The following is a 20,564-nucleotide window of genomic DNA, read 5'->3' on the forward strand; positions in this document are numbered from 1 at the left end:
GGACGGGACCAGCGAGACACGGCGAAAACTACGCGGGAACGGAATAAGGGCGAGGGCGAGGCCGGGCCGAGGCCAAGCAGGGACGACGCCGTTCGCGAACGCACGCCACGGGGGCAAAGGCGAGACGCCGGGAGATGGGAACGGACGATCACAGCTGGCTCGTCAGGGGGCCGCTTCCAAGTGGACAAGACACGAAAACCAGCAGCCGGCGGGGCCGCGAGACGACGAGCGTCGTTGCGTCTCGATCTCACATCACCGCCACCCGCTCGAGGAATAACAGGACGAGAAATTGGGAAAGTAGCGAAGGAAAAGGCTATAGCTTTCGTTTTCCTTTGCACCCTTCATGCAGCTCCTTTTTCGAGGGAAAATTCATGCAGATTTCACAAACTCATCCACCCCCTTTGCCACCCAAATGTACCTAACTGTGACCCTATCATCATCATTGTACCCTGCGAACTGCTCCCATTCATCATCACCAGGATCAGCAGCGTAATCGCCATCATTACCGCCAGCAGCAACAAAATCAGCCTTATAATTCCACTCGGTCTCCTCTCCTACACGATCACGGGGGCAGCGACGGACGGGGCCCTGGGGAACATCTTCTGGCCGGGGGCCAGGATGGCCAGCGGGTCGTACCGGGCCTTGCGGTCGACGAAGCGGTTCCACTTGGCGGCGCCGAAGTGGCGCGCCCAGTCGGGCTCGGCGCGGTAGTGCGGGAAGTACGTCTTGAAGTCGTAGCCGTTGGAGCGGCAGGCGTCGAGGATGGCACTGTTCTGCGCCACCAGCTCCTCCACCGGCGGACCACCACCCGGGTAGGGCCGGCAGAATCGGAGCAGCGCCACCAGGTAGAAGATCCTGCCCTCCGGGAGCGCCACCGACGTGTCCGGGTCCCACCTGCAGCGCACAACGTGTTAGGACAGTGGAGCTCAGCTCGAAGGACGAGTAATCCCTCCCTGACGAAACCGAAGAAACACTGGTGAGCTGAGCTGGCAGCGGTGCATTATCCGAGTGGCGTGCTGGGCCCACGAGGCATGGACTGTGGCGGAGCCGATCGAGAAGGGCAATAATTTATCAATCATAAGTAAGACCAGAGTTAGTGGCTGCTAATGGGCTGCAGACGACACGGCTAAATCCAAAATAGAAGCGGCGAAGGAGAATCGGCCAGAGCTCAGCCCGGCCGTCGTATCATAGGTACGGAGGAGCGTGCGATTATCCATCATCCGATTCAGCATCCCAGTCAAGAATACCAACGGCTGCCACGGCGACGTCAGCGAGACGGGCAGGAGGGCAAGGCGGCTCACATGCCTCCCGGCCGGCCCTTTTGCCCCAAACGGCAACTGCGATACCGAACGGCCGTACTCCCCTTCTGCTGTGCTAGTACGGCCGTGCCCACCAAAGCAAAGCCACCAAGATGAATATATAATTGGTGCCACTACTCACTTGCTCTTGAGCATGGGGTACACGAGCATGGGCCCGTCGATGCCGTCGGCGAGCATGCCGTTGAACACGGCGCGGTCGAAGTCGGCGATGTCGCGCGCGGAGACGAAGAGGTTGAGCCACGGGTGCGGCGCGGCCCAGCTGCCGTTCCGGCGGGCCTCCTCCTCGACGCGGTTCACACGCGACAGGAACTCCACGTACCCGACGTCCGCCGCGAACTCCAGGCCCCGCACGTACTTGAGCGGCTCCATCATCCGGCCCACCTTCTGCGAGAGAAAACCGACGGGCATGGTCAGACGATCGGTTGAGACAAATCAAACATACCAATGAATGCCGCCGGGTCACGCTACGACGCAAGCGTGCGTAGGAAAAACTGAGCTGTTCCGTGGGGACAAAGGGTGGTGAGGAGGAGGAGGAGGCCGACGAGCGTCAGCGGTGCCGGCGCGGGCGTCGACAAAAGACGCGATCCGCGTGGTCACGGGTGGTCAGCGGTGCGCAGCGCGGTGCAGTGGCTTGGGCCCGGCTGGCGACGTTGCATAGTGCAGCGGCCAGTGGGGCGGGGCTGGGCCCCGGGACTTGGCAGGACGCGCGGGCGCAGGCGGGGTGCAGTTCGGGGAGATGCGCTCGCCACAGAATCCAGTGGGAGGGAAATGGTTACTCTGACGTGAACTGTCCTGTGACCCGTCGGACTAGGCGTGATAGGCCTACGGGTCAATGACCACGTCAGAGACCAGTTATGTCCGGCGAGCCTCGTCCGAGCGGGAGATACACGACAAGGCAGACATCCCCGCAGGCCGCAGAAAAGTACACCGCCACGGCGCCCGAGCGCAAGTACGGGAATGCCCCCGGGGCCGAGCGGCAATTGCTACCTACCTTGTCCTCGTCGTCGGGCCGGTGCTGGTGCGGGTACTGGTGCAGGGCCACCTCCAGGCAGTAGAGGACCGGGCCGGCGCCGGCGGGGAGGAGGGAAGGGTCGAAGCGGGCGCCGCCGGGGATGGGCACCGACGGCCAGCCGTTGACCGGGTCGTCGCTGTTCACGAACGCGAAGCCCTCCACGTAGTCGAACGCCGCGTCCGGGGGCCGCGTCACCAGCCACTCCGCGTCCGCCGTGTAGTCCGCGAAGCTCGCGTACACCACCCTCGTCCACCGCACCTGCAACCAAGAATATGTCAGTGTGCGCTGTTTTTGGATTTTTCATTTGCCGGCCGATGAGCTGGTGATTCTTGGTTTGCTTCCTTACCGTTTGGGGCGCGGTATGGAGGGGGATGCGGGCGCGGGTGATGACGCCGAACTGGCCGAGCCCACCGAGGACGGCGAAGAAGAGGTCTGAGTGGGAGGAGGGGGAGCAGACGCAGCACTCGCCGTCGCCGGTCACAACCTCGAGCTCGACCACGTTGGACACCTGCGGGCCGTAGCGGAAGGATTGCCCGCTCACGCCGCCGTTGGAGAGCGTGCCGCCGACGGTGAGGCGGAGGTAGTCCGTCCACGACGCCGGTGCGAGGCCGTGGTTCTTGACGCCCCAATGGAGCACCTCCTCCCAGAGCGCGCCACCGGAGACGTCGGCGAAGTAGGAGCCGCCGTCCGGGGAGCGGACGAGCTGAATCGGCATGCGGCGGGGGAGCGCGAGCGCGCGCATGTCGAGGACGATCCCGCCCTCGGCCATGGCCTGCCCGGCCACGGAGTGCCCGTTCCCGCGGGCGGCCACGGTCAGGTGCGTCGTGAGCGCGGCCGCGCGGATGGCCCTGGCCACGTCGTCCGCGCTCGCCGGGCGGACCACGGCGGCGGGCCGGACGCTCACCAGCCCGCCGAAGTCCCTCGCCGCCGCGCACCCGGCCACATCCTCCGCCACGACCGGCTCTCCGGCGTCCTCCGGCTCGGCGGCCGCCGCGGCGCGGTCCATGTAAGCGAGCATCATCTTGCACGGGCGTGTGTTCTTGCTGCTGTGTCCGCGCGTGCAGTGCAGCCGAGCTGAGGCAGAGCAGCTACTCTCGGGTATTCTCAGCTAGCTAGCTTCGCCGCTCTGTATTGTGTGAATTGTGATGCCACGGTGCTCTGCTTGCTTGCGCTCGTGGTAGTTTGGGTCGAGGGGGTTTATATCGAGCGGACACGCGGACGTCAAACACTCGGTCACGTTTCTCGAGAAAGAAAATTAAATAAACAGTGACATGTTGCAAATTTTAACCAAGTTCCCAACTCTTTCTTTATCTGTTCTCCTCAATATTTCTAGTATATTTCTTGAGTGAACCCGTCTTCTGCTTTTTCGTGTTTCACAGATGATCACAAGACGGATGTTCATGATCGGATCTAACGTTTGCTTGTCTGCCACTATTCAGTGTGCGAACCAAAGAAAGGGTAGCTGGTAGCCTGGGACTTGGAGGGGCGATGCATCTGGAACTGCAAATTATTTGCACTGCTGATTCATCACTTGGCCTCAAATCTTTGTCTTTGTGTAATCTTACGGCGGTCTATTTCCCAATCAGTTGTACTAAACTCTTTTGCCTCGCCATAATTGAACGACAGAGCTCCAACCTATTTGTTTCTTATATAAGAAGAAAAAAAAGGAAAAAGCTTCGCCTCACATCACTTGTTAAGATGCATGGTTTCTTCCGGGCAGATAGAGATGAAAACATGGGCACATCACATGGCGCGCCCTGCCGCAGACCAGATTTGACAGGTCGCCAAAATTTCTCCGGCGTGGCGGCCAGGCCCCATCCATCCTCACCGTGGAAGCTGAAGTTTCCATAACCTCCGAAGCGGCTGCATTAGCTGCGGCGTGACGGTATACCAGTGTACTGCTTGACCAATCGCATGCCGATGCTGTACTCTTTGCGAGTGCTTGGCGCATTGAAAAGCACGGGCCACAGCGCTGCGAGCTCGACGAGCCCGGAGTTAGAAGCTCGGTAGGTCGAAGTGTCACTCGCCGGCAGCTCAGTAGGCCCGAGTATCACACTCAACAGCAGCTGCCACCAGCCATGTCGATTTCCTCGATCTGAGGTCTTTGGATGCCATGTGCTTGCTCGGATTGGATTAGCATGCGTAGATTGTAAACTCTGCTGCTGGAAACAGGGGCTTGTGGTGGAACTGCAACCGTTGAAAGGACACCCGGGGAACATGAGCGGAGCCACAGACAACGAGGAGAGATGGCTCTCTGTGGAAGAAAACTTTGGAGTGGTCCTTTCACTTCCTTTTACTTGCTACTAGTGGCTTGTTTATGTAGGTGGGGGTTGAGGGCATCTTGTTTGTTTTGAAGCTTCAAAGTTCCCACAGTAAGAAAAGGAAGGATTTGCACAACATAGTTCGGTGGTATATCAATCAAGCTATCAACGACCAAACTAAATGATCCGTGATATGCAAATTTTAAACACTCATTTTTATAGGATATGCATATAAAACACAATAAAATTATACTATTGTGAAAGTACTTTCGACACGGATATATATATATATAATGTATGTGATGGCTTTAAATAATTAGAAAGATATATGTCAATGACCAACCTTTAGAATTTTGTTCTCTTTCTGATTGGAGTGAGCATTGCAGAAGTTAAAGTTTGTGACAACTAAACTGTATATTAAAATCATGAGCACTGCATTTATACAACAAATATAAGTGTATTATTGAATATATAGCCGCGTAATCACGCAGATCATTCGCCTAGTAAAACAGAAAAAAACAAAACTCATGGCAAATCACCAACAGTCTTGACCAGTAGACACCTTAAGTATCAATATTGGCCTAATTAAATAAATTTATGGAGGGAATTGCTCCAACAATATTATGTTTTGATCACGCCTTTTTCCAAAGTTCCTTTAGCACACTAATATAAACAATTAATTAATTATCAAATAACCAAATGCGTATACTCCCTCCAGTAAAAAATACAGTTCTTCTAGATGCTGAGACTATCTCCACAATGTAGTTCTGGCAGTCTGTTTCTAATGTTGTATTTTTTGAAACGTAATAAGATTATAAGAGAGTGGCCATTTTTTAAGTGCTTGAAAACAGCTTTTCATAAAACTCTACACATCATATCCACACGTCCGTAGTATTATGAAACAGACTTTTCTTCTAAAAAAAGTTTATTGTACAGGTTTCAAAATGGCAAAATGGCATTTATTTCGAAACAACCATGTTGCCAGCACCGCTGCACATCCTGAAACCGTGTCTCAGAATAGAAGTACGCATACAGGCCATGGCGGATTCGCAGAATCAGCCTTGGAAAAATACCAAAACTTGTTACTATGTACTTGCGATTCTACACAGGAAAACATGAGCTCAGGTTCCAACTTTCTGCTTAGCTCAGTTAGATTTCGACCGGCCTTCGTGTAAGCTCAGAAATGTACGACCCTCCACTTGCAGGACGACGTCGAGGTCGAGGGCCGGCGCTTTCAGCCACTGCAAGTCTGCAATTAGTCTCCGTCAAAAGCCCGGGAGGCGAGCGAATCGTCTCGCCGGCTCGTGGCGTTACGCCACTGCTGTTGCATCGATCGACCGCTTGCAATAATTGTTGCACCGGTTACGGCTGGATTTCGATCGCTTCGGACGTACGGGGACTGACCTGAGTTATTCAGGGAGGGCCCTCCCGAGACGTTCCGGAAGGAGGCCGACGCGAGCGGCGTGATGGTGTGTGCTTGCTCTTGTCATTCTGTGCCGGCCTTGATCACCAGAATTCAAGCAAAATTTTCAAGGGCGTTGCACATAGGAACTGTCAACCATGGAGGTTTCCTCTCTCTCCAGTTTGATCCTCAGTAACCTGTCAAAAAGTTCGACCATATTTACAATTCATACGAAAGAATATCCATGCGAATAACATATAGACAGTCCTAAGAGGTTACTCTCCCATGAGATGACAGAAAATCAGTTAGACTGTTTGTTTTTTTCTTATCTTTCTTCTAATATATCTCGACAACTCTTTTATCGTCCTTTTAAAGAAAAAAAAAGATATATAAACAGTCCCAAAAATATATTAGGTACAACAGCATGCAAAATTTTGAGTCACTTTAGCCATAAAATCCTTAAAAAAGACATGGGAGAAAAGAAATTTGGATTGTACACAATGCATATGCATTTGTTTTTGCTTCTCTTCTTTGTCCATTGCATGCGCATCCGCTGATTGGTGCAAAATGTGTTTGTCCGGCAGTGCGGCTTGAATTGGAGGGGAAATTCTTCCTGGCCTTTTCTGTGGACGCGAAAGAAAATTCTCTCGGATCGATGGCGCCGTCGCGGTGTCACGTAGCCGGATTGCCAAGAGGGCAATGATTTTCCAGAATCTCTCTCTTCGCGCCTCTCTTCTCATGCATGTCTTCACTTGGCAACCTTGATCATGTCACTGTCACCTAGTAGTAGTATTTTGCTCACATCACATGGCATGCTACTTACAAAGGCAGATAGACCAGCAATATATATCAAAACAAAAATCATTTTTTCTCAAGAAAAACAGAGAGAAACTCTGAAAACACATAATATCTGACCGCAATTCGTAAACTAGGAGGATTGCAAGGGAAAATAAACTAAATTTTCCGATCGTTGCCAATAGGATTCGATGTATTCTCTGCTATCCTTACAAATAACAAAGGTTGGATGCTGTAGTCTGCGGAGAGTATATAAACAAATCCAAAATGCTTGTAATAGCATCGAGTAAATTTGGACACTCCTTTCTCAAGGAACGAAAATTGGAAATTTAGATAGAAGTGGTGTTATGATCTAAGATCATAAGGTAATACATATCTATCGGAGGATAGCTGAACGAGATCGGCTACTAAGGAAGAGAGATTATATTATATATTAGAGAGACTTATCTCATGCTACCGTGGTGCTCCTTGGGCCCACACAGCGTCCGGCTAGCTGCCTTGACGTACGTCACTCCCAATCGAGCAAGTCAAGCAATAATATGCCACTGAAAAGACAACAAATGAGATAGATCACAATAATTGGTCATGAAATGTCAGTTTCAATAGGCTCAGCCTATTTTCCTTTTCCTCTAAAACTTATTAGCATAGGTATTCTAACAATCATCATTCCATGAGGATGCGGACTAGTCCAGAATTGCTCTTTTGGTGCATGGTAGCTTGACATCTCACCTACAGCTACAAGTGCTAAGTGCCTAGCTTCACACCTGACCAGTTTTCAGGTACTTGGCTGTTTAGGGTTAGAATGAGTGTTTATGTTATGCAGTTCTGTTTTGTTCATAAACCATATCAATTTCATTTATGTCAAAGGATTATCATATCTCTGCAGGAGTGTACAAGTGTTAGTGTTTGCAGCACCCAGAGCAACCGCCAGTCTCTCTTAGAGGTTTTTATCGGCAGCTTCTTGAAATAGAATGCTAAATTCTGCGATGCTCTGAAGCAGGAGTACATGTCATGCTGCCGACGAAGAAACCTTCAGCTTGCCGTGCTATTGCAATCTTTCGCGATTAATTTGTGAACATGCTGAGCATGTAAATAGCTGAGAATGATATCTCCATTACATCATTTGTTGTGCCAGTAACATATCAACTCTGTTTATGAACACGCAGGAAAGGTTTGAACATCTTATATATGTGCCAACGGATCGTTGTCCTCATGCCAATCGTCTTGAAGACAGTTGAGTAATTGACTTGGAAATCTGCTTCCGAGGAAGTGGAGATGGCGAGTTATAATATGTAGGATCGAAAGTGACGATTAGAGAGGAATGAATATGTATCTAAATAATTTCTTATGAAATTGATGATCTTTTCTTATTTTTAATCACCCAACATATTTTAAAGCTTGAGCTGAAATAAAATACTCAGAGAGACAAAGTGAGATGAAAGTTTCAAGATAATATGACTTCACGGATGAAATATGAACCATATGTTCCATTCAAAACTATTTCATGTGTCTTTGTAACCAAAAGCTCGTAACTTTGAAGATAAACGAAATAGTGACGAGATCACCGGGCAAGTAAACTCTTCAAGATGATGGTCCAGAGGTAACGGAATTCAAGACCTCATCGCATATGCATGTGTATATGAATTCTATGCCTCTAATATCAAGAAAAATAACTTTTCAAGGCGTTAAAATTTCAGCTCAAAAAGAAAAACAAAAATCAACAATAAAACACCAAGAACTTGCAAACATGCAAAGGAACCGATAGAAAGAAACTAGAAGAAAGAGAATTCAAACATATGCAAAAACTTAAACTTTATTACTCAAAAAAGTTAGCTCTATTTTATACGGATTACAAAGATTTATCTCTCAAAACTCTCGCTTATTACATAAGCTAAGCACTCATCTCTCTCCTCTAAAACCCTAGCACAAGGCTCTCATGTGCATGGCTCAAGGGATGGGTTTTCCAACTAGCAAAATCCCTCTATTTATAGCCTAGGAAACTTGACCCTTAAGTTTCCTTAACTTTTCCCAAAATACCACTCGCTTGTAGTACATTCCTACCTACCACCGGGGGTATTTTAGTCTATTTTCTCCTCCATTCATCGGACGACCGTGGCGCCTTCACGACTTAGTTTTGTCTCAATGTAAACTTCACGATGATGCCACGTGCACTCCATCCACCCGCGATTTTGTGGCCAAACTGGAAAACCGACTAGCACTCTTCTTAAGGCGTGACTCGCAGCTGCTTGTTTTGACCTCAAGCAAGTCTTTTCGATGTTGATACGTGTCCTCCGTCTTGTGATCTTGACTGCCGACAAGTCTCTCCCGCTCCTGATCCCTCGAGCCACCTTATCACTTGCACCGGCATCCCCTTTGTTTAACTTTGTCAACACGCCGCCTTCATCAATCTTCATCTCTTGCCTTGCTTGACATCCACGTGTACCATTAGGATCATCCTTGACTCAGCCTGGCCTCCTTGATTGTCTGGCACCAAGCACCCCGCTTAGCCTCGATCACTCGCTAAGTTGCATCCATCACTTGTATACCATAAGACCAGCAAACATGCATCTCTAGACCAATATAACATCATTACCTGTTAGTCTAAATCAAAATCAAATTGAAAAAGATCATGCATAATAAAAATGTAAACACCGGATGGTCCGACATTCACACCAATGCAACATCGGACCATCCGGTGAGTACAACTCCACTAGAACCCAATTTGCATTCTTCTCTGAAAAAATTAGTCCAGTGATCATGAAATCTCAACACCGGACAATCCGGTGCACACTTCAACATTTGCCTCAAAACTGAAAGGCTCCAGTGATACTCTCTGGTGTTCATACGCCCATCACCGGATCATCCAGTGAGTACATCATCACTGGAACTTAGTTTCTCAACTTCTCTGAAAATCTTTGTCCGGTGAAGCCTCTAGTGATCGCCTGTGCACACACTGGACCATCTGGTGAGGCTACTGCACCAGACTTTCATATTTGCACCATTCTTTGGAAAAATTAGTTTGGTGCTCACTCTCACTAACATCGGACCTTCTGGTGAATGAATTTTTCTTTGCCTCTGCACTGAAAAGCTCCAGTGCTCATATCTACCACACACCAGACTATCCGACGAGCTCAAAAACTCTCACACCGGAGTATCTGATGAGTTTAAGCTTCCTGCACCGAGACACCGATACAAACTCTAATTCTTTTCAACTTTAGTTAGACAAAATCAACATTGCAATATATAACCAAGCATATTCTAACTAACAAAAGCCACACAAACGTCAATCACTCATCACACAAGATAAAACCAAGGCACGTCTCAACTTGGTTTCTCAATCTTCACCCTTGATGAGTGCATTGACAACATCACATTGAACAAAAGGAAGGTTTGAAGATCGCATAAGATGCTCATCCAAGTGACAAAAACTCGAGAAAGAGTAAGAACATGTCACTTGGCATAAGAAGATTACAAAGGCTCGAAGAGAAAAAGGAGACTAGCAAAAAATCAAATAAAAACAAAAAAAATGCAAAAGATGCTCTCCTTATGCTCTCCCTTGATGAATTCACATGTTACATTTTCTCCCCATTTGAGACTTGCTTTCATGATTTCTCCCCCTTTGGCAATGCAAACATCAAGGATAAAATATTATGCAATGCATGAATATGCAATCCTAATGAGCTTTCATAAGTATATAACAAATCATTTGCAAAAGCTATAATTGTTAAAGGGCCGTGAAACTGAGAAGGTGAAACTCACAATTGCATAGAGTCTCAAAAAGAGACAGTGACACAAGAACATAAAGCATCACAAGCTAAACCCGAAGAATTAGTTGGCGCATTGAAGTTCACATAGCCGAATCATGTTCAAAGTGACCACCAAATAAGCATCCACTCGTGCCGAGGCAATACAAGCATGAAGAACTAGCCAATTTCAACCTCAAACTAAGCAAACAAGAGTTCAGGACATAGGGCTTTGCAAATGCTCACATATGAAACCAAGACTTAGATTGATCAAGTGGATAAAAGAATTAATATTTAGGCATATTTCTCTCTTTCTCAATTTATCCTCAAGTTGCCTCTTATCAAGCAAAGTGTCGCGCGACTGGGTACGGCAAACACCTTGAGCCTTCAAGACAACCGTATTGGATCATATTTTAGCACAAGGGACTTGATTTTTCATGATTATTCAATTTGCACAAGATATTAATATGGTCACAAGTTCAAGTTAAGTAGTGCCTTTGCGACACAAGGAACACATGTTCCCCCAAGGTTCTATCACGAGCTAAACGTTTAACAAAGACGGAAAAGATAGTGCAATATTCCTCAATCTACTGTCTTGAATCAAAAAGTCCTAGAGCAAGATATTCATCAAACTAGTCTTAACACAAGTATTGCCTAAGCCTAAGTAAATACGAACATGGTGATCAAGAAAGTAGCATTTCATAGCCTACATGATTCATAAAATTGCCAAATATCATTTTAGGGAAAGCTAGCTTGCTCGAGATGTTTCATGTCATAGCATCAAGAAGAGTTTAAGATTAAAATATTGCTCCGCACAACTACTCAATTTAGTCTAAATTCAAATCTAGAACAAGAAAATACCAAAAAACATACAAGTCAAAACTCAATTACTATGATTATCTTACATGATGAGATGCAATGCAAATGCTCAAAAGTAAGATAGAGTATTTACAATAGCAATTTTCCCTCACACAATGTCATAGGGATGGCACACTCCAAGCTCTCCTCTCAAATAGGCAAATCTAGTTGTATCTAGAGGCTTAGTGAATACGTCGGCTAGCTGGTGTTGGGTATCAATGTAGCTCAACTCAATATCTCTCTTCTCATTGTGGTCTCTTAGAAGTGAAATCTCACATTTATGTGTTTGGTTTTTGAATGCTGAACCGAGTTGTTGGCTAGGCTAATAGCACTAGTGTTGTCATACAAAAGTGGTACACTATTAAAATACAACCCAAAATCTCTCAAGGTAGCAATTATCTACAAAATCTGTGAGCACCAGCTATATATTCAACTTCAACAGTAGACTGTGCAATGCTAGACTATTTGCAAGAAGACCAACACATAAGAGAAGTACCAAGAAATGACAGGTACCAGAGGTACTCTTTCTGTCAATTCTACAACCAGTAAAATCCGCATCCAAAAAACCTCAAAGAGAGAGAAGAAATGGCAGAATACCAAAGACCATACTCCAAGGTGTGCTTGAGGTACTTGAGTATGCGTTTCACCGCTTGGCGATGAGACGTCCTTGGTGAAACTTGAAAGCGTGCACACAAGCAAACGGCGAAGTGAATGTCCAGTCTTGTCGCCGTCAGATATAGAAGGGAGCCAATCATACTCCTGTACTCTCGTTGGTCCACCTACTCTCCATCTTCATCCGGATCAAGCATTGTCGAGGTAGCCATCGGTGTGGCTAAGGGTTTCGCATCGCTCATGTTGAACTTCTTCAGTAAATCCTTGGTGTACTTCGTCTGGTGGACGAATGTACCTTGCTTACATTGCTTGATTTGTAGTCCGAGTAAGAAGTTGAGCTTGTCCATCATTGACATCTCAAATTTCCTGCTCATAGTTTCTGCAAACTTGGCTACAAGAGCATGAGAAGAACCACCAAAGATGGTATACAAAGTTTTATCTACATACCCCATCTCATACCCATTCTCTAGCAAGAAAGATTTAAATCTATCATACCAAGCTTGAGGAGCTTGCTTAAGCCCATACAAAGCCTTCCTAAGCTTATACACTCTAGGAGGGTATTTGGGATGCTTAAAACCTAGGGGTTGCTTGATATAGATCTCTTTTCTATGAAGCCATTTGAGAAATCACTTTTGACATCCATTTAGTACAACTTGAAACCTTAGGATGCTACAAATGCAAGAAAAATTCGAATAGCTTCTAGCCTAGCTACTGGTGCAAAAGTCTCTCCAAAATCTATCCCCTCTACTTGAGTAAAACCTTTAGCCACAAGCCTAACCTTGTTTCTCACTACAGACCCATCCTCCCCTTGTTTGTTTTTGAAAACCTATTTTGTGCCAATGGTGTGAACATTAGGAGGTGGTTCTACTAGGATCCAAATTTGGTTTCTCTCAAAATTTTCTAACTCTTCATGTATGGTATTGACCTAATTTGAATTAGATAAAGCATGTCCAACATCATAGAGCTCAAAAGAAGCAACAAATATAGAATCAGTGAAATGAGTAGGAGAAACAGATTTGGACCTCATTACCCTCTCACCAAGGTCGTCGATCATCAGCTGTGAAGGATGTCGTCGCTGAATGTGTTGAGGGGCTTCACGCTGTGAGATGACCTCCCCCTCAAACACTATAGGTGCAGACTTGAAAATAGCTGAAGTAGAAGTAGAGGTTGCATGACCCTCTACCGGTGTAGAAGAGGCATGAGCTAGCTCGGGACTGAGTATAGTAGGAAGTAGTGGATCATCCTCGTCATCCCTAAGAGCTGAAAAGTCACCATTCAAGAAGATGCTTTCACCAATCTCATGGTCACCTGCACACTCAAAGGAAGCACTAGCATAAGGGGTTGATTCATCAAAAGTTATATTATAGGACTTCATGATGGTGTTAGTGTCAAGATTAAAGACCTTGTAAGAATGACCATGAAGAGAATACCCTAAGAAAATACAATCAGAAGAACGCGACTTGACTTATTAAGATTACCATGCTTTAGGATGAAGCATCGACAACCAAATACTCTTAAGTGTGAGACCTTCGGCTGCCTCCCAAAGTGCAACTCATAAGAAGTTAAATTTAAAATCGAGCACAAGAAAACCCGATTGGAGATATAGCACACCGTGCCAATGGCCTCAGTCCAAAACTTACTAGGAGTCCTATGCTCATCGAGCATCGTCCTAGCCATCTCCACCAAAGTGCGATTCTTCCTCTCAACCACGTCATTCTATTGAGGAACGCGTGTGGTAGAAAATTGATGCTCAATACCATGCTCTAGACAGAAAACATCAAAGAGATAATTCTTGAACTCGGTTCCATATCACTACGTATTACTTTCAATGCACCAGGGAGTTCTTTGAACAATCTCAAAATCAATCTCCGAAAGTGTGAGAACACTTCATCCTTGCTCACAAGAAAGTAGACCCAAGAGTAGCGAGAGAAATCATCAACAATGATAAGTACATACCACTTCCCATCCGCCGAACGAACCCAAGAAGGACCAACAATGTTCATATGGAGAATTTCTCTCAGTCGTTCAGTCATCACCAGATTGATTGGTGTGTGAGAGGCAGCAACCATTTTGCCATGCTGACAGGGAGCACAAACAAGATTTTTCTCAAAGTTGAGCTTGTACAATCCTCGGATCAAGCCTAGGACACTCAAATGAGTAAGCAAATCAAAGCTCATGTGCCCTAGTCTCCTATACCATATCCAAAGCTCAGAAGAAGATTGAGCAATCAAACAACGAGTACAACCAAGAAACTCAGAAATATTAGCTCCAAAAAACTCTCCAAACTCTAGAAATCTTGCAAATCAAAGTACCAGACGAATCAAGAACTCAAGAAGTATAGTATTTGAAATGCACTTCCAAATCCGCATCTAGCAACTAAGATACAGAGAGAAGATTGTATCCTAGATGTTCCATCAAAACCACATTCTTGAGAGTAAAATTCTCATTCATCCTTATCATACCTTTGGCTTTCACCATTTCTTTCCGATCATCCCCAAAAGTGATGTACTCGTGCCATTTCGTTGGGGGTGAGGCTAGAGAACCATGATGCATCTCCAGTCGTATGACGCGAACGACCGGAGTCAACGAGCCACTTATTCTCCAGGCCTTTGCCTACCACCTACATGCGAGAAGAGTAGTAGGTGGATGACTTAATACTGGGGTTAGTCATAAACTTCTTGGGAATCCAGTACTGGGTCATCCGCCCTGAGGTAGTGAAAGCAGGTGCATGCAAATTACTCCTAGCACTAGTACACTGGGGGCGAGTACCACATCAAGGAGAGCGTGGTCCACCAAAGCGGTGTGACTCAAAGCCTCTTACACGTGAACCAAAACTATATGAGTCATGGTAGGATCCACCCCAGGCAACACCTCTAGGCAGAGACTGAAAAGCGCTAGGGGCTCATGAGTGGAAGCGAGAAAAAGACTCATGTGTACCAACAGAGGGGCGGTACATGTCCCAGGTGCTCCACTCCCACTCACACCGCTCAACTCTCTTATGGCGAAAGCAAAATCCAACCAAGTGACCCTCTCTCTAGTAGTAGGTGCAGTGGTAGCGTCTCTCAGGAACTCGATTGCCAGTCACTCGGGGCTCTCTCACAGGCTCTTTCATCTTGGGCTATGGAGCTCTCTTGGGTTGTGATGCAGGCTTCTTCTTTGTGGGCTGTGGAATGGATTTTTTGATGGTTTGTGGTGTGGTGTTGATTTTGGACTTCTCAACTTCTAGGATAGTAGGTATGGTAAACACAGTCTTACTCTTCTCATTTTAAGTCACCCTCTCAAAACCTAACCCAAGAGCCAAACCCGCCTTATCGGCACACATCTTGGTCTTGACCAAGATCAAGTTCATTTTGCCTTTGCCCTCTAAGCATTTCTCTACTAGAAAAAGAAAATACTCATTCTCGACCAAAAGCTTCTCAACTTGCCCTCTAACCTAGCCGAGTTTTTCCTGAAAGATGGTGTAGGTGGAATAATTTGGTTGCACATCCTTCGAACTCCCAGCACTCTCCAATCTAGATTCCAATTCCTTAATGTGCTAGGCTTTCAGTTCAACGTCGTTTGCAATCAAAGGGTAATTCTTGCAAGCACCTAAGAGAGTGTACCTAGACTCCTCGTAAAGAGCCTTATTCTTAGCAGTCTCAAGTCGACTGGTAACTTGAGCCTGCAAATCCTGAAGCTCGACAAATTCTACCATAACCATCAAACAACTCTCACACACCTCATCATCACGCTTAGACCTAAGCAATGTAAGCTCAGAAAAATAGACTCAAACTTAGGCCTAAGCTCCTTCAATTCACACACAACTTTCTTAAGTAACATATCCTGGCTAAAGAGAGCATCATTCAAGGTATCGATTTGGATGGAAAGCTACTTGTAGGAAGGTAATACCTCAGAGGGATCAAGATCGAAGTCGATGTCATTGTTGTCGCTCGCCATGAAGTAGAGGCCTATGAGGTCTTTGGCTTTCTTCTTGCTCTTTATTTGTGGTTCATCCTCCTTCGAGCTCTCCTCCGAGCTTGAAGAGGTGTCGATGTCGCTAAGATCTGACATGAATGCCCTAGAAGCCACCTTATCCGCCTTCTTGGCCATCTTGTCATGGTTCTTATTGAAGAAGGGCTTCTTGTTTTTCTTCTTGTGCTTGTCGTAGTCGTAGTCACGATCTTCCTTCTTCTTGAGTTTGGGGCAATCAGGCTTGAAGTGGGTAGTGTCACCATACTCACAGCAGGCACGAGAACTACTCCTCCTCCGGTCTCAGCGGTTGTTGTAGAAGCGGGTGAATTTCTTCATGATCAGTGCAAGATCCTCATCATCAAGCACATCCACCTGCTCCTCTGTGATAGAGACCAAGAAAGAAAAAACAAAACCACCAGATAAAGTGATAGCATAAGAAACACCAACTCCAGTTTGGTTGCCACCGCTAGATCCGGAAACCAATGCCATGATCTGAGACAGGGGGTTTCCGAGACCAATCCGAGCTGCCTTGGCTATCTCGATGAACTTGAGCTTGCTGAAGAGTTCATCACAAGTTAACGTGTCGTGACTTGATGACTCTTCAATGCTCGAGATTTTCACTTCCCATATGCTACGATCCAGAGCATAGAGAAGCTTGATTGCTCTCTCGTGGTTAAAATAGGGCAGAACACCAATTGATCAAAGATTGCTAACAATTCTATCAAACCTAGCAAACATGGCATCCAAAGACTCTCCGGGGGCTTGCACAAATATTTGATATTCTTAGCTGTATGTGCTTTGGCATCTGGTCTTAATCTGATTAGTGCCTTCATGAAAGATGCTTAGAGTAGTTCAGATCTCTTGGGCAGTATGGAGATGCTGAACCCTGTCAAAGTCATTCCAACTCAGGCTTATGAACAAAATATTTCTAGCCTTGTTGTTGGTCTCATACTGTTCAATTTGAACCTGAGTCGTGCGAGCAGCAGAAATCTCGTAGTTGGAATCAACTATCTCCCAAATTGCACTTCCTTATCTTAAGAGATAAGCTTCCATGCGCACCTTCTAGTAAAAAAATCACGGCCATCAAACACCGGAATCTTTCCACTTCTCTCCATGTCGCCTACGGATTATAAAGCCGGTTAATGTCAACAAGTGCTCAAACCGGCTCTGATACCAATTGTAGGACAGAAAGTGACGACTAGAGACGGGGTGAATAAGCGCCTCAATAATTTCTTACAAAATAGATAGCCTTCTCCTATTTTTAATCACCCAACGCACCTCAAAGCTTGAGCGGAAGCAAAATACTTATATAGACAAAGTGAGATGGAAAGTTTTAAGGTAATATGATTCCACAGATATAATATGAATCATAGTTTCCATTCAAAACTATTCCATATGTCTTTGTGGCCAAAGCTCACAACTTTGAAGATGAACGAAATAGAGAAGACCAACACACAAGAGAAGTATCAAGAAATGACAAGTACCAGAGGTACTCTTCCTGTCAATTCTACAACCAGCAAAATCCGCATCCGAAAAGCCATGAAGAGAAAGCGAAGAGGATGCAGAAAACCAAAGGCCATACTCGAGAGTGTGCTTGAGATACCTCAAAATGCGTTTCACCGCTTGGCGGTAATACATCCTCGATGAAGCCTGGAAGCGAGCACACAAGCAGATGGCGAAGTGGATGTTAAGTCTTGTCGCCGTCAGGTACAGGAGGGACCCGATCATGCTTATGTACTCCCGCTAGTCCACCTCCTCGCCATCTTCATCCGGATCAAGCATGGTGGAGGTAGCCATCGGTGTCGCCAATGATTTTGCATCGCTCATATCAAACTTCTTTAGCAAATCCTTGGTGTACTTCATTTGGTAGACAAATATATCTTGCTTGCATTGCTTGATTTGTAGCCTAAGGAAAAAGTTGAGCTCGCTCATCATCAACATCTCGAATTTTCTGCTCATAGTTTCTGCAAACTTGGCCACAAGTGCATGAGAAGAGCCACCAAAAATGATATCATCCACGTAAATATGAATAAGTAAGAAATCATTACCATGCGTAAGAGTAAATAAAGTTTTATCAGCTGACTCTATTACATACCCGTGCCCTAGCAAGAAAGACTTAAGCCTATCATACCAAATCTTAGGTGCCTGTTTAAGCCCATACAAAGCTTTCTGATGCTTGTATACTCTATGAGGATATTTGGGGTGCTCAAAGGCTGGGTTTGCTTGATATAGACCTCTTCCTCTATAAAACCATTAAGAATAGCAATCTTAACATCTATTTGGTACAACTTGGAACCTCGGGATGCCGCAAAAGCAAGTAGGATCCTAATGGCTATCCCCTTTACCTGAGTGAAACTCTAAGCTACTAGTTTAGCCTTGTTTCTTACTAAAGACACATCCTCCCCCTGTTTGTTTTTGAAAACCCATTTGGTAGTCTGATTTAATACAATAACATGGAAATATCGTCTCCCCACCAATCAATGGTACAAGGTTTAACAAAATGCCACTGAACTTAGTCTGCTTAGTAAAATACCACTAAAACCACCATTTTTCAACAAATTTAACATTGTAACACACCCCCCCCCCACACACACACCAAAACACACAGGAACACCCCCCCCCCCTCCTCTTTTTCTTTGTTGTTGCAAACTCAGTCGGTACATATGGAAATTGGAAAATGGAAGAGATTGAACATGAACAAAAAAAAGCTCGACCACGGGGGAGAAGACGTCCACCTGGCTTTGTCTTAAAAGAGGGAGTACTGAACCCTTTAGAGAGCCTGGTGGGCAGACTCTCAACAGGAGACTCTACCAACCGAGCTAACTGGTCACTATTTGACGAGTTCTTCCTCAATTTTCACACCTTAGATAGCATGGTAGTGTACCTGAATACTCAGAGAGATTCGATGGGTTGGTGTATTGTTTGGTGGTGCATCATGTCTCCTGGGAGCCCGCATTCTTTGTAACCCAATATTTGAAGGGCTTGTGACGGGACATTTGCTCTGTTGTTATTCTTCATAGTCCCAAGGACTTGGATACCATCGTTGTCTTGGCTTGTTTACAGGAGGAGGTGTTGGAGTGCAGTAGATGCCGGGAATCATGGCAAGGAGATACGATAGATGATGGGCGCAAATCCAACGCCCAAGTCGGTATGGCCTCTTCCACCACCCCGGCCAAGCCCCGCTTGTCACCAGTACCCCATCCTCAAGGTCAGCGTGGGACGAAGGGTGCGGGAGCGTCCTTGGCGAGAGGACAAGTGGGAAAGCTTACGTGCTTACCAGCAAGGACGAGGAATGTGCCGCACCTATGGTGAGAAGTGGGCAAAAGACCACAAATGTGCCCTGAAAGTTCAGCTGCAAGTGGTCGAGGAACTGGTGGGGGTGCTTGATAACAATGCCTCAATCTGCTCCAAACTAGAAGCAGAAGATGCCTCTAAAGGAGAAGACTTGATGACTATCTCTAAGGCAGTTTTAAATGGTATTGAAACATCAAAATATAATGAGTGGTAGATCTTAGAAGTGAGAATTAGAGGGGTTCAACTACTTTTCTTTCTCCATTCCTTCCCTTCTCTTTTTTCTCTTCTTCCTCCTCCTCATGTCCTTCTCTTCTTCTATACACAAAAATTATAGGGGGCTTAGGAGGCCTCAAGCCCTCCAGCCCCCCCCCCCCCCGATAGATCCGCCTATGAGCACAATGCGGTTGTAAGGGATTATTAAGAAACGAGAAACTCTGACGTTGGTTGACTCGGAAGATCAAGTAGAGGAACCAATAAAGGTGCGAGTAGTGGAGGAGAGTTGTGGTGTACTCATAAGTTTCCCAATTGTGAATAGTGGCCCGATATCAAGTCTGTCGAAAATAAAGAAAGATGGGAAAAGAGTTTAACTTAAATAGATTATTTAGGTTGTGTATAGTGATAAATTCTTAAGTGTCACATCCTAAATTCCTAATCATGTCATTAAGCATAATCACATCATGAGCATCATGTTTTATTGCTAAACATTTTAAAGGTGTTTGTTATTTCTAATGGTTGTTTAAACAAATATACTTTGAGTTACGAAAATGTCCGATGTTAGAGTGTTCATTAGTTAAGTTTTGTTTTGACGTGGCGGGTGAATTCATTTTGAATGGGTTCATCTCATTTTACAAACGCGGCACAAAAATTGGTAGAATTTTTGGAGCACTAGAACTTCTTTTTGGGATATTTAAATAGGGAGAGAAAGGAAAGGTTTTGCAGCTGAAAATTGCTGGTTCTCTAGCTTGTAGGCCTCAGCTGCCCGGCCCCACCACCTCCTTTTCTCTCAGCTGCAGCAGCTCCCTCACTCTCTCTCACTCTCCCCCTCCCACCCGAGCTTCCCAAGAGAGCAGAGAGGATAATAGCTCCTTCTTCCTCCTCCCTCTCAAACACTCTCTTCATTCCCCACCAAAAATCTACCCAAGGAAGCCAAATCGAGGCATGCATGTTATACTACAGCATTCCCCTCCTCCTTAGCTTCCAATCTATCCATTTCTTTCTTGCATCCATGGAGAATTCGAGCTCCTCATGATCTTTTTCGGTGCATGTGGTGGAAGCTTGGTGGAGATGCGGATTTCCCCCTTCCTCAAGTGTTTCCCA

The 20,564-nt window shown here is 46.0% G+C and overlaps 1 protein-coding gene across 1 annotated transcript; it reads right to left on the reverse strand.

The window, feature by feature from the left end:
* Positions 1-348: 348 nt before the first annotated feature.
* LOC133899069 (cytokinin dehydrogenase 11-like) lies at positions 349-3,512 on the reverse strand. Its single transcript, XM_062339984.1, has 4 exons — positions 2,678-3,512; positions 2,311-2,589; positions 1,441-1,703; positions 349-894 (listed from the first exon to the last, which is right to left on the reverse strand). Exons 1-4 carry the CDS (start codon positions 3,350-3,352, stop codon positions 555-557), a joined length of 1,557 nt encoding a protein of 518 aa, XP_062195968.1. The 5' UTR covers positions 3,353-3,512; the 3' UTR covers positions 349-554.
* Between the last annotated feature and the right edge of the window lie 17,052 nt (positions 3,513-20,564).

Source organism: Phragmites australis, chromosome 18, assembly GCF_958298935.1.
Source record: "Phragmites australis chromosome 18, lpPhrAust1.1, whole genome shotgun sequence".
Taxonomy (NCBI): domain Eukaryota; kingdom Viridiplantae; phylum Streptophyta; class Magnoliopsida; order Poales; family Poaceae; genus Phragmites; species Phragmites australis.

Bases quoted from the DNA above. Each gene is read 5' to 3' on its own strand.
- LOC133899069 (XM_062339984.1), bottom strand. From the start codon at position 3,352: ATGATGCTCGCTTACATGGACCGCGCCGCGGCGGCCGCCGAGCCGGAG. The intron at 1,704-2,310 runs GTAGGTAGCAAT...TTTCTCTCGCAG, and splicing joins GGCCCGACGACGAGGACAAG to AAGGTGGGCCGGATGATGGA. The intron at 895-1,440 runs GTGAGTAGTGGC...TGTGCGCTGCAG, and splicing joins TACCCCATGCTCAAGAGCAA to GTGGGACCCGGACACGTCGG.